Below are 18,676 nucleotides of genomic sequence, written 5' to 3'. Positions count from 1 at the left end.
AGCCTCTTATTGGACAAAGGTTCTTGATCCCCCACCTCCCATTTCTCAGCTTTAGGCAGCCTCTTATTGGACAAAGGTTCTTGATCCCCCACCTCCCATTTCTCAGCTTTAGGCAGCCTCTTATTGGACAAAGGTTCTTGAGCCCCCACCTCCCATTTCTCAGCTTTAGGCAGCCTCTTATTGGACAAAGGTTCTTGATCCCCCACCTCCCATTTCTCAGCTTTAGGCAGCCTCTTATTGGACAAAGGTTCTTGATCCCCCACCTCCCATTTCTCAGCTTTAGGCAGCCTCTTATTGGACAAAGGTTCTTGAGCCCCCACCTCCCATTTCTCAGCTTCAGCAGCCTCTTATTGGACAAAGGTTCTTGAGCCCCCACCTCCCATTTCTCAGCTTTAGGCAGCCTCTTATTGGACAAAGGTGCTTGAGCCCCCACCTCCCATTTCTCAGCTTTAGGCAGCCTCTTATTGGACAAAGGTTCTTGAGCCCCCACCTCCCATTTCTCAGCTTTAGGCAGCCTCTTATTGGACAAAGGTTCTTTAGCCCCCACCTCCCATCTCTCAGCTTTAGGCAGCCTCTTATTGGACAAAGGCTCTTGAGCCCCCACCTCCCATTTCTCAGCTTTAGGCAACCTCTTATTGGACAAAGGCTCTTTAGCCTCCACCTCCCATTTCTCAGCTTTAGGCAGCCTCTTATTGGACAAAGGCTCTTTAGCCCCCACCCCCCATCTGTCAGCTTTAGGCAGCCTCTTATTGGACAAAGGTTCTTGAGCCCCCACCTCCCATTTCTCAGCTTTAGGCAGCCTCTTATTGGACAAAGGTTCTTTAGCCCCCACCTCCCATTTCTCAGCTTTAGGCAGCCTCTTATTGGACAAAGGTTCTTGAGCCCCCACCTCCCATTTCTCAGCTTTAGGCAACCTCTTATTGGACAAAGGTTCTTGAGCCCCCACCTCCCATTTCTCAGCTTTAGGCAGCATCTTATTGGACAAAGGTTCTTTAGCCCCCACCTCCCATTTCTCAGCTTTAGGCAGCCTCTTATTGGACAAAGGTTCTTTAGCCCCCACCTCCCATTTCTCAGCTTTAGGCAGCATCTTATTGGACAAAGGTTCTTTAGCCCCCACCTCCCATTTCTCAGCTTTAGGCAGCCTCTTATTGGACAAAGGTTCTTTAGCCCCCACCTCCCATTTCTCAGCTTTAGGCAGCATCTTACTGGACAAAGGTTCTTTAGCCCCCACCTCCCATTTCTCAGCTTTAGGCAGCCTCTTATTGGACAAAGGCTCTTTAGCCCCCACCTCCCATTTCTCAGCTTTAGGCAGCCTCTTATTGGACAAAGGCTCTTTAGCCCCCACCCCCCATGTGTCAGGTTTAGGCAGCCTCTTATTGGACAAAGGTTCTTGATCCCCCACCTCCCATTTCTCAGCTTTAGGCAGCCTCTTATTGGACAAAGGTTCTTGAGCCCCCAGCTCCCATTTCTCAGCTTTAGGCAGTCTCTTATTGGACAAAGGTTCTTTAGCCCCACCTCCCATTTCTCAGCTTTAGGCAGCCTCTTATTGGACAAAGGTTCTTTAGCCCCCACCTCCCATTTCTCAGTTTTAGGCAGCCTCTTATTGGACAAAGGCTCTTGAGCCCCCAGCTCCCTCAGCTTTAAGACAGACCAGAACTTTACTGTCAGTAATCACTCAAATCAACATACTCTGCAGTCTAAGATGGTGGCGTTGTAAGAACAGGTAGCACCAATTAAGTGAAGCTTTGAAGTTGGGGTCTGGGAACTTGGTTTTGCAGAGCTTGACTGCATAATTTCTGATATCTGTCGAACCCACATCAATGCCTTCTGCTTTGCGATCACGAATCCAAACAAAAAGCTCTTCCTCCATTTTTGGATGTGCGGCCTGTTTACCTCGATTTGACCTTTTGCCCGGCGGCATGGCCATCAGTTCAGATTCTTGCTTTCTCCAGTTTCGTATGTTTCCTTCACCAACATTGAACCTGCGCCCAGCTGCTCTGTTTCCGAATTTTTCCGCGAAGTCCACCATTTTGAGTTTTTCTTCCGCTGTCCATGAATCATAGCCAGAGACTGCCTGATCCAGGTCAGGATCTACAGAAATCAAACAAGCATGATCAAATAAGAGTTGTCAGCTTACAAACAAACAGAATTTCAATTTGCAATCGGTCATACACATTTTATGCTTTATAGAGTCAAGGACGTATATGAGAAGGATAAGTCACACTGGGTTTTGGGGGAGTACAAGGCAGGAGTTTTTGTGTTTGTGCAGTGACCGTGACGTTGGGCGACGACTGATTTTCCTTTGATATCCGCCGACGCAGCCTTTGATGTAGCTTGCGGGTGCGAGGGTTACCGTCTTACTTTCTGAAGCGAGCCGTCATTTCATGAGCTGTCGTATTTTTTTAACGAAAGTTTAAGACATAGCCTCTAAATCTTCCGTCCTTAAAACAAGTTATAAACGTTGTGAAATTTAATAAACTTTACATAGGTGTTTCGTTTGACTCGATAAGACAAGTACTTGTTGAGAAAAACGGTTTGTATTACCGGTTCATAGGCGTCGCGCGTGGTGTTTAGTAGTGTAAAGAGACAGACACGAATCCTTCTCACTAATAAATCCTTGATAGAGTCTATCGGTACATGTTATGCCACGAGGCCACTGTGTATATACTGGGCTTACCTTTACCTAAATTCTGGTTGTTTTCTATCTCCTTGGCGACAGCGACGGTGTATGTACCATTCATGTGTATACTCCCCGTGGAAAGTCGTGTCCGTATACCACGACCTCCAGCCGTCGGTGGAGATTCATGGATCTGTTCAACTGTAAAGAAATAAAGTGAATTAAAAACAATAATTATTGCAATTTACTAACTCAAAGTGAAACTGGTTTTCAAAGTATTTCTAAACATTTTATATTTTGTTCCTTCTTTCCGAAGATCTCCTTTTTTTGGTTAAAAGATAAAAGAAATATTCAATGATTCTACTTTCTGAAGATCTCTTTAAAGATGCTCCACCGCTGTCAAATGGTATTTTTTTCACTATAAAAAACCGGAGCAGACAATTTAGTATTTTTCTCCAGTTACAATAGCTACTTACTTTACACCATTACCACCATTGAAAAGTTTGAGCTTCTAATTTTACTTCAAGTTAAAAATATGAAAAATAATTAATTGCATCCCGAAAAAAAATCCGTGACACTATATCCTATATGGAATGAAGTACTGATTACGCATGCACCAAAGGCGAAATGAATTATTTTATATTATTTTTTCTGTTAATTAGGCATATATATACACGATTAAACACCAATTATTGTTCAAATGATTAACATCGTTTATGCTCTGACGGCGGTGGAGCATCTTTAAATTTTTTTGTGAAACAAAAATAGAAATATTCAACTATTCTTAACTATCAAGTTTTTTTAAGACTAAAAATAATTTGTACAAATTTTCTTCACACCTTTTTCTACTTCTTTTTCCTTTTCTTTTGGTTTTTCTGCATCTTTTGGTTTTTCTGCTTCCTTCTTTGTAACACATCTCTGTAATCCTGGACGTTTACGAAGGGATATAGAATCTGCTAAATGGAGAAAAAAAAATTGCTGATAAAAAGTATTCATAACTCTGAGGTAATGGTTACAATAACGTTTTATTTTCTATCAAATAATGCTCTTTTACCATTTAATTGATCATCCTCAATAATCTATGGGTTACTATCACTGTAAGAGGTTATATCCACCCCTGGACTATGTCATAGTGAAACTGAAGGCTCAGTGTGTGACAACAGATGAGCAAGTTGTTTGGTCCTTTGATGTTCATTACTTTAATTTTTAGAAATATAAGGTTTCAATTGGGAAAATATTTAGAAGTGTTATAATTGTCATTGGTGAAAAAAACCCTGTTTACGAAAGCACTTGTGATACAATAAATATAAACGTTGCATGCATGCACATGCAAGTGTATTAGCTACATCAAATATGGTATTTTACAGAATATGTGGTAATTACAATCAAATACGGTATTTTATAGAATATCTGGTATTCACATCAAATACAGTATTTGACACAATAACCCATAACTACAACAAATACAGTATTTGACACAATAACCCATAACTACAACAAATACAGTATTTGACACAATAACCCATAACTACAACAAATACAGTAATTGACCCAATAACCCATAACTAAAAGAAATACAGTTATTGACCCAATAACCCATAACTACAACAAATACAGTATTTGACACAATAACCCATAACTAAATGAAATACAGTAATTGACACAATAACCCATAACTACAACAAATACAGTTTTTGACACAATAACCCATAACTACAACAAATACAGTATTTGACACAATAACCCATAACTACAACAAATACAGTATTTGACACAATAATCCATAACTACAACAAATACAGTATATTACACCCACAATTACCCATAATTACAACAAATATGGTATATAACACAATTACCCATAACTACAACAAATATGGTAACAAATAGGGTATTTAACACAATAACCGATAACTACAACAAATACAGTATTTTATACAGACTGTGGTACAGACTATTTATCCATATGAATCACATATCCATTATAATCATACTGAGTGAAAATTATTTAAAAGCCTCGACTTTTTTCTTAATGCATACACAGCATGTTTTTGAGGTCATTGATAATTCTGTATTCTCTGTCATCTGAAAATCTATGTCTATTGATATTGCTTGAAAATGAATTGTTATCGATAAGAAAAGTCGCCACCCAAAACCTAAGGAGACAGGCTAGGGGCTATTGGATATGGCCAGATCAGAAGCTATTTATAGTGCTGAAGTCCTTATACTCTAGTTTCTCCAGGGGCTCAAACAAACACATGTATACAAGGACCCTGGCAGCTACCAGTCAGACTAGTAATGTGAATCTGTGATAGGGGCCCCCAACGGGGTAACTATAGATATATACTGCTAATATCAGATCTCAATATTAACAGTTCATTATATGTGGCATACTGTATTTGACTCAATAAGCACCCACATTCCTATAAGCGACCCCTCTCTTTTTTAGGCTTCAGTTTCACTTACGTAAGGAAAAGATTTTATTTTGTTGTAGTTATATGAGGTATAATGATAATGGAGTACATGTAAATTATGTAACCCCGGCAGACAGGGTTACATAAAATTTACACAGGCTCCATTATCATCATACCCTCATAACCTCAATAAATTAAAAATCTATAGATATTCCTTATATTTACAGTTTTTCCTGTTGAATATGAATATTATTTATTCTCGCAACAGTTGCATGATTTTTATTAAAATACACATATTTTTTACCCTTCCGTCATCGTCAACGAATTTTATTGAACAGCTTGTTGGAATCGAGTCATTCATATGTTCCCACCAAAAGTGAGGTCATGACCCCACGTTGCTTCGCCAGCGACTATTCTCGTAACAATGGAATCGATCATACAAGAAAGCATGCATGGTTATTGAGTCCATGTCAGTGCAAACTATAAATATTTTGAATTAATTGCAGACTGAAAATATGAAAACTGTGTTGGTTTTCTGACTGATATCTTTTGCAAATTGATTTATGGCATACTTTGTAAAATAAATTTATGAAAGGCAAGTCCATATGTGTTTCCTTTAAGCGCCCCCTGACTTACTGAGCACCCTGGGCACTTATTGGCTTATATTACAGTAATTATAACTAAGCTATCATATGATAATCATAATTATTGACACCAGAAAACATTATATTTATCTAATTTTTTTAATTGCTAAGAAACAATAATCAGTTTAATAATTGAGGGAATTTATATGAAATATCTAAGCTGAGCTAATTAAACTTCAGTCCAAATTTTCCAATGACAAAGCCTGTCCTATTTTCCCCCTTAATACTTTTGACAAATTAGTTAGTTGAGTACCTGTATATAATTTATCCAAATATTTTGAATTAAGTCAGTTAAAGGCTATGAATATTTGCACATTTTCTTTAGAAACGTACAAAAGCTACACTGAAAACAAATAACGGTAATCCCATATTCATATATGTGACGGCGACTGACAAAATGGGCCCAGGCCAGATGAGGAAAAATCACATTTTCATTTTTTCACATTTTTATTTACTTCATGGTGTGTAGATCACGTCCACAAAATATTAAAGTCGTAGGACGAAGCATTTCAGAGATATGCAACTTTAAATGAAGCAATTAACATGTACATTCGTTCATAATGACAAAATTAGCGTCGTCAAATCATCACGTCATGATCATTGACGTCGTGTCACAAGGCTGCCAATGATGTTATATAAAAACATATGTTCATATGACTATGCTTTGGACTGGTCTTTAATACTGCACTTGTAATTTATAAACAAAGTTAATGGGGCGACCGACGAGATATATTATGTAACAAATAGATCAAATAAATTTTTTAATTTTTTTCACAAACTTTACTAGTTTTACTATAAAAGATTCAAACAACAGCATTTTTGTTGAAAATATCACATTATTTTTCATGTATGAAAAATTGACCTCTAGCCGTGGATTTCTTCGAATTTGTTTCAAAATGGCAGGATATTATAGTTGTAAAATTGCAATAAAACGTCAAGGTATGAAAGAAAAATACTCTTTCATAAGTGGATATGAAGGATAGGGATATTCTACCCTCGGCATATAAGTGGATATGAAGGATAGGGATATTCTACACTCGGCATCACAATATGTTGCAGAACCCTCGGCAAGCCTCAGGTTCCTTGGCAAGCCTCAGGTTTTACTACATTTTGTGACCCTCCGGTAGAATATCCCTATCCGCCATATCCACATATGAAAGAGTCTTATATTATGCCATGATTCACATGTAAAAGTCTCACAAGTTCATGTAATATGGAATACAATGCTGATATTAGAGGCATCACATGTTGTAAAACATCCTTAAATTCATCAGATGGGGGCGTTTTTACAACTTCAACTCTTTCTCCAGAAAAGGGGAGGGGCACTAAAATACAGCGAATACGGTATTGGTAAATAACTAAACAAAAATTTAAAGCTGTTTCAGATTTGTATGTACCTGCATGTAAACAACATTTTAAAATTTTGCTCCTAGTTAATTTTCTATTGTTTTTTTTTCTCACCTCTATTGTCTTGGCGTCCCTGGCTCATGTTGAATCTGAAAAATAATAAATTTAAAATAAATCAAATATTGTAATATTAAAGACGTAGTCATCCTCAAGACATGAACCATTTGTATCGGTTCAGTTTGGTCCACAAAGACGTAGTCATCCTCAAGACATGAACCATTTGTATCGGTTCAGTTTGGTCCACAAAGACGTAGTCATCCTCCAGACATGAACCATTTGTATCGGTTCAGTTTGGTCCACAAAGACGTAGTCATCCTCCAGACATGAACCATTTGTATCGGTTCAGTTTGGTCCACAAAGACGTAGTCATCCTCAAGACATGAACCATTTGTATCGGTTCAGTTTGGTCCACAAAGACGTAGTCATCCTCAAGACATGAACCATTTGTATCGGTTCAGTTTGGTCCACAAAGACGTAGTCATCCTCAAGACATGAACCATTTGTATCGGTTCAGTTTGGTCCACAAAGACGTAGTCATCCTCAAGGAATTACTACTATAACTTTCATATGTCATAGCAAAACTGAAGGCTTTGTGTGCACAACAGATAGACAGTTACTTTGACCCTTTGATGAACATCAAAAGAATTAAATTATTATAAACTGTACATGTGTGTATATGGCTTTGAATTAAGGGTATAGCTTTCTGTAATCCTCAAATGAAGTCTTTGTATAGGCCTGTGATTGCATGGTCAGTTTTTCCCCCTGAAATACCTTAAGTTTGCTATGCCATAATCCAGGGGTGGATATATCGACAGTGATAGTAACCCCTGGAATATTGAGGATGTAGTACAGTACATTTTCTATGATTTTACCTCTTTTACCATTAACACAATTAGAATATTCATATCAAGAAACTCGGACTACATCAAATACATATATTATTCAGAATGTCCCAATCTGTGGTAATTAGGGTTAAAGGAACCTGAAAGTACTGCAGTTAATTCACAATTTTCATGAAAGGAAACCCCATCCTCCATACTCCTGGAGTTCCATCACTTACAATCTCTACACTCCTGGACTTTACATATATCTCATAGTAAAACTGAAGGCAACAGACCAGGTAATTTAGTCCTTTGTTGTACATCAAAAGAGCCATATAACTGTACACTGTGGTTGACTACATGTGTGGCTTTGAAGTTAGGTGTTGCTCTCTCTGTATTCTTCAAAGAATTTTTTGCAGGCCTGTTATTGGTTCAGATCCCCCCCCATGCTGCCTTCAGTTATACTATGAGATAGTCCAGGAGTGTAAGATTGTAGGTGATCAAGCCCCTGGAGTATCGGGAGTGTATATATACTACTCAAAATTTGCTAAGGATCAAAAAATAATTTAATTATGTCTTTAATATGTCTAAACACAGGTTCCAACAGAAAAACTCTGAAAATTTCACGAGTGCTCGATGCATTACTTGCGAAACAGATCTACCCCCAAAAATGACAAAATCATGGCAATGAGGACAAAAATGAAATTCGCGTTTAAGATAGTTTAAATCGTGTAATTTTCATTTCATTATCTTGTGTTGCATTCCTTAGCTTCATTTACACTGCGACATCGCCAAAGCATGCTCGCAATTAAGTCCCGTTTCCGGTTTTGCTGGATGGATGTCCATTCCTCTTGCAGGGCAGTTCCAAGTTCTTGCAGTGTCTTTGGTTGGTTAACGCAGGACGAAATGGATTCCTGTAGCATGTCCTACATGTGCTATATTGGATTTAGATCCAGGGAATGAGCTGGTCAGTCCATGTGTTCAATAATTTCCCTTTGAAGATAGGCATCAGAGACCCAAGCTCTATGTGGGTGAGCCTTATCATCCATTTGAATCAAGACATGGCGGTTTGTTTCATTTTGGACACTGTATACTGCCCCAGACCATTACAGACCCATCGCCATGTCGGCAGTCTCCACACATTAGCACTTCTGTCTGTGAAGTTGAGACAGAATCTGAACTCGTCTGCGAACAGAAAAGGAGTTCAGTCTACCATAGTCCATCTCGCATGATCGCAGGCTCATGTAAGTTAAGCCTGAGCATCCTACCGGTCACAGAAATCCTCACTGCAGGTTTACAGGGCCTCAGACCTGCCAGATGAAGTCTATTATGCACAGACTGCGTGGATATTCCAGTTCTAGTGGCGTTTATAAAGTCATTTCATAGTAAGGTAGTGTTACTAAACCTCTGACGACGAGCTTCAAACGGAAAATATTGAACACATGGACTGGCCAGCTCATTCCCCAGATCTAAATCCGATAGAGCACGTGTGGGACATTCTACAGGAATCCATTTCTTCTCGTGTTTGCCAGCCAAGTAAAGGTCACTGCAGAAACATGGAACTACCCTGCAAGAGGAATGGACATCCATCCAGTAAATTGTGAGCATGCGTCGGCGATGTCGCAGTGTTATTGAAGCTAGGGGACGTCACTCAAGATACTGAAAAGAAAATTACAAGAGAAAACTGTCTTTAATGCATATAGTTCATTTTCGCTCCCATTGTCCTTTTTTTCATTTTTGGGGGTAGATCTGTTTCGCAAGAAATGTATCGAACACTCGTGGAAATTTCATAATTTTTCTGTTGGAACCTGTGTTTAGACATCTTAAAGACATCAATAAATTATTTTTTATGAATAATGTACAATAAAATGAATTTGATATACTACAAAATAAACTTGATCCTTAACAAATTTTGAGTAGTATATATATATATTCATCAGAACGTCAAAATCTGCTATTAGGGTCAGAGGAAACTGAAAGCACTGTCAGTTATATACTCTTGGTATTGTAATTTGGTAATGTAGTGGTGTTTAAGTCACATTGATCCAGCTGTGAACCTCTCACCCACTCAAATATTGTATAACCCAACTATAATACACAGTTAAATTCACCTTCAGGTTTTATTTTCACATTAAAGATCTAATAATTATTCAGGGTCAGAGGTCAATGGGCCACTATTATATCTGTATCACTCTCTTCTGCATTAGAACATCTAAAATAAGATATATCAAGAATAGCATTTTAATTGGTTGAAGCATTTTAATGCTGTTTTTATAGGACATGAGATTTGGGGTAAGTGTAGTGTATGCATGTGGTTCAGAGAGATCAAGGGGAGGGGATTTGGAGTTTCACCAAAAGGGGTTAGAAACTGACCCCAGGTCATCCTTCTTCTTCACACAGACCCCATTTTTCTGACTCCAGAATGATAACAGGAGATTTTTAATGGTACTAACTAGGTCAGTAGTATCACCTTTTAAAGCAAGTGGGAGTCCATTTAATTTTCTTTTACCAGCTACTGGCCGATGTCACACAGCAGGGTCTGAATTGGTCAGTGGTCAGTTAATTCTAAGCCACTGACCTCTAGCCTGCACGGACCCTTATATAATCTATAGGTTAGAGTTCACAACCTACACATTTAGGGTACTGACTGACCATAACTGGTGGTTTTTTCTCCAGGTACTCTGGGTTTATTTCTGCCTTCTTAACCTGAAACGTCGGTAAATGACTGGTGTTATGAGGACATAAACACAAAGCTAAGGATAAGACATCTATGATGCTCCAGGGGTTACTATCACTACTATCATATCCACCCCTAGACTATCTGTGAAACTGAAGGTATGCAGTTTAGGAGAAAAAACCTGACCAATCACAGGCCTGCAGAGACTCCCTTTAAATATTACAGAGAGAGTGAGGGCCAACTTCAAAGTCACACAGTCAACCACAGTAGTGTACTAATTCAATTCTTTTGATATACGCCAAAGGACCAAATTGCCTGTGTTTTCTGTTGTCACTAGTTTACAATGACATATTCCAGGAGTTGACATAATGATAGTGATAGTACCCCCTGGAGTATCGAGGATGAATATAACACAGAAAAGATGCAAGAATATGTCCTAGCTGCTTTGATCACAGTAAGGAGGTCTCTATAAGCAGAGTCACCTTGTCAGTAACCCCACATGTGAGCTTGGTATGTAATGGTACTTTGTGACTCATAATACTCTATCTCATCATTACTTTCAATCTTATCAATTTATTTTACATCCAAACTTTTAAATAATAATTGTATTTACCAATTTAGTATAATGTCAATTTTGTCATAATTATAAATCTTCACAGCATGAAAACTAGCTGCCCTTATCAAAACTGATATAATTTATTTTGAAAAACTTGACACAGTGATGATTTTATACAGGGTCCTTCATGGACATGCCCGGTTAACAAACATGGAGTACCCAGAGAAAAACCACTGTCTTGCAGTTAGTACCTGACAAATATACATTACTCCCTCATATGGGATTTGAACTTGTGTTACCAAGGTCAAGGGCAATTGGCTAATTAAAATATACATTTCTTATATACATGACTTTAACTCATTCATCACTGAAGACACATTTGAACTCATTCATAAATCAAAGGCTGGAACAGTTCATTATGAATGTTTAGGGGTGAAGAGGACAACACTGGATGCATACTCACATGAACCAGAAATTATTGATCACATGTACCAGTAATTATTGATCACATGTACCAGTAATTATTGACCACATGTACCAGTAATTATTGATCACATGTACCAGTAATTATTGATCACATGTACCAGTAATTATTGATCACATGTACCAGTAATTATTGATCACATGTACCAGTAATTATTGATCACATGTACCAGTAATTATTGATCACATGTACCAGTAATTATTGATCACATGTACCAGTAATTATTGATCACATGTACCAGTAATTATTGATCACATGTACCAGTAATTATTGATCACATGTACCAGTAATTATTGATCACATGTACCAGTAATTATTGATCACATGTACCAGTAATTATTGATCACATGTACCAGTAATTATTGATCACATGTACCAGTAATTATTGATCACTTGTACATGTACCAGTAATTATTGATCACATGTACATGACGTAATTATTGATCACATGTACCAGTAATTATTGATCACATGTACCAGTAATTATTGATCGCATGTACCAGTAATTATTGATCACATGTACCAGTAATTATTCATCACATGTACCAGTAATTATTGATCACATGTACCAGTAATTATTGATCACATGTACCAGTAATTATTGATCACATTGTACCAGTAATTATTGATCACATGTACCAGTAATTATTGATCACATGTACCAGTAATTATTGATCACATGTACCAGTAATTATTGATCACATGTACCAGTAATTATTGATCACATGTACCAGTAATTATTGATCACATGTACCAGTAATTATTGATCACATGTACCAGTAATTATTGATCACATGTACCAGTAATTATTGATCACATGTACCAGTAATTATTGATCACATGTACCAGTAATTATTGATCACATGTACCAGTAATTATTGATCACATGTACCAGTAATTATTGATCACATGTACCAGTAATTATTGATCACATGTACCAGTAATTATTGATCACATGTACCAGTAATTATTGATCACATGTACCAGTAATTATTGATATATTATTTATGCCCTGCAGGTATACTGTATTTATTCATCACTTGTCAAAGTCTACAACATAACTACAATTAAGTTCATGCCACACACACATTTGGACTGTCCGACACATATGTATACATCCACACAAGATGTTTCTGACAAAAGATAACAAAAGATATACAGTAAGGAAGTGTAATTTTGTGTTATCTCAATTTTAATTGGACCGGAGCAGTTTTTTGTTAGTTTAGCTATAATATTGTTCAGAGATATGTTTGTATGTTAAACGTTTTACAATACAGTCAAACGTGTGTTAACAGCCCCTTGTATTCACCGACTTCCTGTCTTATATATGCGATCTTAATTATTCCTCCCAATAATATTTACTATATAAATGACCTGTATTCTACCACCACCTTGATTATATTTCTTTTAGACACTTTTACCTAGATTATTCTGATGTATAACTTTAAATGATAAATCGGTGAGTAAAACATTTGATTTTCACATGTAAATCACAACGCAATTATGTGTCCGAATGGAGCATTTTAAACATGCATCTGGTACGTAATCATTTTCATTATTTACCCTGTCTTAAGCGACCACTTGTCTTATGCTTAACTTGTTTTAAACTTCCCTTGGAAGGTCACTTAAGACAGGTTTGACAGATAAATAATCCTGATAAACTTTGAAAAATTTACTTAGATTTGTTTTGGAAATATATTTCTATATGAAGTGATGCAAGAATATATCAATCATCGATGCTTTCCATTAATTGCCTAATCAATTTTATTTGGATTACAATTTGCTATGAAGATCTGTAACATTATTTTATTTTTTGAAACACGTAAGTAACATGCCATATGGCCCCAATTTGGTAATCTAGATCATGATCATATGTAATATGTATTAAAAATATAATAAGAATTAAAATTGTGTAATATTTATACGGAATATTCAGACCTGAATAATTATTATTTATCATATGCCGCAAGTAAATGTATCCCAAATTCCATACTTTCTTTCTGCAATATAATGATAAATTGCAAATTTACGAATTTAAATTGCAGGCGAAATATTGATAATTTCACATCTGAAATATATATATATCAATCATTTCATTTTCATAACAGATATTGAATCGACATAATAAATGTCTTCATATAATACCCATAAATATATCATACCTATGCATTTAAATGACATATCTTAATTATAATTAAACAAATACAGGAAATTAACCATATAATGCGTTTAATTGTGCGATATATATTACAACATTGAAATGGCAAAATGTTCTAGAAAAAACAATTATTGTATCTTGATCAATTCAACTTTTCCTACAGATATAAACGGACTTATTAGCAGTATAAAAGATCCTTTCACTTTTGGACTACAACTCTATCATGTGTCCCTGTATATGTTGTAAATAATCCCCGGGTCCACTAATACATTATACCATGCTGTGTGTATATAAATATCACTCTCACATATGTATCACTTAACACACAGTTATTACACCTTACATTGAATACTTAGCATTCTATACCATTTATAAGTCGTCAGTAACTCTGTGACTGTCAAATTTCTTTCCTGATTTACTCTTCTTTGCAGTCTTCCATCTTGTCTATGTACTCAGCTAGCTAGCAGACACATGTGTTAGATTTTCAGCTCTGTTGACCTTGACCCTGGTCTGTGGCTCAGGCTAGTTCAGCTGTTATAAATATCTGCTGTGTCAGTCTGAGTCAAATGGGCGGAGCTTAGCTCTAATCTCTATTGATTAAAGGGCTGTAGTCATGGTAACCAGGCTCCCATTGGCTGAACAGGGAGTGGTTACAATGTTCTTATCAAAGAGTGTTGTTGAAATGTGAGGCTAGGGGCTCCACAAGGGGTAATTGTTTACAGATTCTGGAGAAGGTAAACATTGTATTCTAGCTGCTTTTATTATATATAGGTAACAAATCAATTCAGCACAGTTAGAAAAGAAGTTTAAATAATGACGGAACATATTTTTATCTTTACATTTTCCAAATTAAATTAATAAGCTTTTGTTTCAGTTAATTTTGTATAAAAACATAAATTATCATCTAATAATTATGTTGAACAAATTTGTACAAAAATTTCTATCATTTATTCTAAATATCATAATTTTAGCTTTAAGGAATTGCATCAATCTGAGACATTTAGATAAGTGTACATTCATTCATATAAAATGATGGATGAATTGGTCAGAATAAGAACAGATAGATCAAATAATCATTTTAATTGTAGAAGCTATGTACCATTATACATACCAGGATAATTAAGTTCATGTGTTTATATCAAATCCTGCCAATATTTTTCATTTGATCAATTCATTTTATTTGAAATCCCATTATACTCTTATGTGTATAATTAGCTAATTTAGGCTAATAATTATATTTCTAAATACAGAAAATTTAACAGTTATCAATATTAACGCACTGTACCAGTTGTACGTTCATTATATATATATCTTCAAAATGTATTTTATAAGTGATCACAATATAACATATAATTTACATCAACATAATACCTTTTTATATTTCGATAAGAAATATCATTACATCTTAATTATAATAACACTCCTACATCAGCTCTGCATGTTAGCAATGGAAAATAAGTTGCAGACCTCACTTTATCATTCCTGTCACGTCATGTCAAAGTGATTTTCTAGCCAATGAAAATCGCTACACTAGTGAAATATGCAAAAATATTACACGGGCGAAATCACTGCAGGATTATCATGTAGACAGATCATGTGATAAAATAAGACTTTGTCATTGGCTTATATTCCTGTGTTTATAGTTTCAGTACAAATATAATATAACTGCCATGGTATAATGTGAAAAGTTTACAGATTAAGAGAGAGGTATCCTCAATACTCCAGGGGTTCCGATCACATGTAATCTCTACATATCCGACCTGCTTCCAGTTTACTATGAGATAGTCCAGGGGTGTAGAGATCTTAAGTGATTGGAACCCCTGGAGTATTGAGGAAGATCAAGAGAGAAGTTGAATATACCTGCCCAGTATTAACATAAATAATTTAACCATCATTCACCCCTGACATTTCACTATCGTCTGCCTTGGTCTGTGATTAAGAAGTGCCTAAATGAGTCTTCAGGAATGAGTGAGTTAAAGACGATTTCCTCAGTATGTAATGAGTTGTGTGTGTGAAAATCTGTATGATTTGGGAGGCTGTGGTATATCAATGTTGTGTCTTCTTTTAACACATAACTGTCCCGTCCAGCCAAGTCATACAGTCATACGTCATAAATATGGTAATTAAGACACATGTGTAATCACACTATTGTGATGTCACATCTAGATTTGATATCATAATCGTTATATGATGTCACATGATAGTCTCATGATCAGTAAGACGAAGCCGGATTTCTTAATTCTATTATATAAAGACAAAATTAAGAAGTTTCACATATATTTCTCTTAATACAAGTTATATGATAAATAGAATCTTACACTCGTGACTATGTGATATGAAATCTATCAAACTTGTTAAATAATTTGATATGCCACTTGCCTAAAGGCTCATGACATACCAGTTATAGCTCTTTGATAAATTTCATATCAAATAGTCACTCATGTAACATCCCCTATTTGTCACATAATCTGCCTGATATCCAGTGATGTAATATTTTGGCACTATAGTGTAATACAGACCTGGAGCAATTTTCATTGGCTGGAAATTCGTTGTAATGTCAAAACAGAAAAAATTAAATGACATCAGGAAAAATGACGTCAGGATTTCTAGGATGGCAGGAAAAAAGAGCAGCCATCGCTGGATTTTGGCATAATAAGCACATTAACTAGCCCACAAACAAATTTGCAAAAGAAACAAAATAAAAAAAACAATGATCGTTTTATGGTAAATTCATATCTTCAAGTGGAATGACTGGGATCCCAGTTCAAGGCATTGATCCCGACAGGATGTAATGTATGTAACTGGTTAATCCAGTGGTAATCTCCACCTCTTCTGGTAGATGGTGGAGAATCAAGGTCTGATTTAATCATTTTGATGATCTGACATCAAAGTAATAATCTCGATGTTCTGACATCAAAGTAATAATCTCGATGATGTGATATCAAAGTAATAATCTCGATGATGTGATATCAAAGTAATAATCTCGATGATGTGATATCAAAGTAAGAATCTCGATGATCTGATATCAAAGTAATAATCTCGATGATGTGATATCAAAGTAATAATCTCAATGATCTGACATCAAAGTAATAATCTCGATGATCTGACATCAAATTCCTAGATTTAAATTCAAGATAGAACAAAGGCAGCACCTAGAATAGGTACTGAGGACGAAGGCAGCACTAATTATAGGTACTGAGGACGAAGGCAGCACCTACATGTATAGGTACTGAGGACGAAGGCAGCACCTACATGTATAGGTACTGAGGACGAAGGCAGCACCTACATGTATAGGTACTGAGGACGAAGGCAGCACCTACATGTATAGGTACTGAGGACGAAGGCAGCACCTACATGTATAGGTACTGAGGACGAAGGCAGCACCTACATGTATAGGTACTGAGGACGAAGGCAGCACCTACATGTATAGGTACTGAGGACGAAGGCAGCACCTACATGTATAGGTACTGAGGACGAAGGCAGCACCTACATGTATAGGTACTGAGGACGAAGGCAGCACCTACATGTATAGGTACTGAGGACGAAGGCAGCACCTACATGTATAGGTACTGAGGACGAAGGCAGCACCCTACATGTATAGGTACTGAGGACGAAGGCAGCACCTACATGTATAGGTACTGAGGACGAAGGCAGCACCTACATGTATAGGTACTGAGGACGAAGGCAGCACCTACATGTATAGGTACTGAGGACGAAGGCAGCACCTACATGTATAGGTACTGAGGACGAGCACCTACATGTATAGGTACTGAGGACGAAGGCAGCACCTACATGTATAGGTACTGAGGATGAAGGCAGCACCTACATGTATAGGTACTGATGACAAAGGCAGCACCTACATGTATAGGTACTGAGGATGAAGGCAGCACCTACATGTAAAGGTACTGAGGACGAAGGCAGCACCTACATGTATAGGTACTGAGGACGAAGGCAGCACCTACATGTATAGGTACTGAGGACGAAGGCAGCACCTACATGTATAGGTACTGAGGACGAAGGCAGCACCTACGTGTATAGGTACTGAGGACGAAGGCAGCACCTACGTGTATAGGTACTGAGGACGAAGGCAGCACCTACATGTATAGGTACTGAGGACGAAGGCAGCACCTACATGTATAGGTACTGAGGACGAAGGCAGCACCTACATGTATAGGTACTGAGGACGAAGGCAGCACCTACATGTATAGGTACTGAGGACGAAGGCAGCACCTACATGTATAGGTACTGAGGACGAAGGCAGCACCTACATGTATAGGTACTGAGGACGAAGGCAGCACCTACATGTATAGGTACTGAGGACGAAGGCAGCACCTACATGTATAGGTACTGAGGACGAAGGCAGCACCTACATGTATAGGTACTGAGGACGAAGGCAGCACCTACATGTATAGGTACTGAGGACGAAGGCAGCACCTACATGTATAAGTACTGAGGACGAAGGCAGCACCTACATGTATAGGTACTGATGCACTCCTTGAACCAGGTAAGATACCTAAAGTACTATGTAAGGTACCTAAAGTACTTTGCTGTACATGCTTGAAATTTGATGCTACAAAATCTCTTTATATCATCAAAAAAAGAAAAAAAAGAAAAACGAAACCTTTGTAATGTAACCTTTATACCCTGTGAAAGATCAAGAGGAATCGGGACTTTAATTTAACAATAAACTTAATGGATCTTTTTTACATAGGCAGTTTCCTGTCATAGAATAGGCACTTAAGACTTGATCAACAGGCCTTTCAGTATACACTTTTGACATTTCATATAACTTGTCTGTTACCATGACAACTAGATTAATAAAATCTCTCTATTCTAGTAAAGAACATTGTAATACATAAAGCCATTAACCCCTATAGTAATATTCCAGTGTCTGGGTC

General features: G+C 37.0%; 1 protein-coding gene across 8 annotated transcripts in view; it reads right to left on the bottom strand.

Moving 5' to 3' along the window:
* Positions 1 to 18,676, bottom strand: part of LOC138309546 (MYND-type zinc finger-containing chromatin reader ZMYND8-like) — a 63,665-nt gene that overhangs the window by 31,760 nt on the left and 13,229 nt on the right. For 2 of the 8 annotated variants that reach the window (XM_069250775.1, XM_069250777.1), the window contains 4 exons: positions 7,137 to 7,171; positions 3,457 to 3,573; positions 2,678 to 2,818; positions 1,690 to 2,091 (listed from right to left, as the gene is read on the bottom strand). In XM_069250775.1, coding sequence (XP_069106876.1) covers positions 1,690 to 2,091; positions 2,678 to 2,818; positions 3,457 to 3,573; positions 7,137 to 7,164 — 688 coding nt within the window. In that variant the 5' untranslated portion in view covers positions 7,165 to 7,171. Of the gene's footprint in view, positions 1 to 1,689; positions 2,092 to 2,677; positions 2,819 to 3,456; positions 3,574 to 7,136; positions 7,172 to 14,144; positions 14,301 to 18,676 lie in introns of those variants that run through there. The other 6 variants (XM_069250778.1, XM_069250781.1, XM_069250776.1 and 3 more) reach the window with 5 other exon arrangements.

This window comes from Argopecten irradians, chromosome 15, assembly GCF_041381155.1.
Source record: "Argopecten irradians isolate NY chromosome 15, Ai_NY, whole genome shotgun sequence".
Taxonomy (NCBI): Eukaryota; Metazoa; Mollusca; class Bivalvia; order Pectinida; family Pectinidae; genus Argopecten; species Argopecten irradians.
The sequence above is the reverse complement of the archived record's forward strand: the minus strand, read 5'-3'. Positions and strand labels throughout refer to the sequence as shown.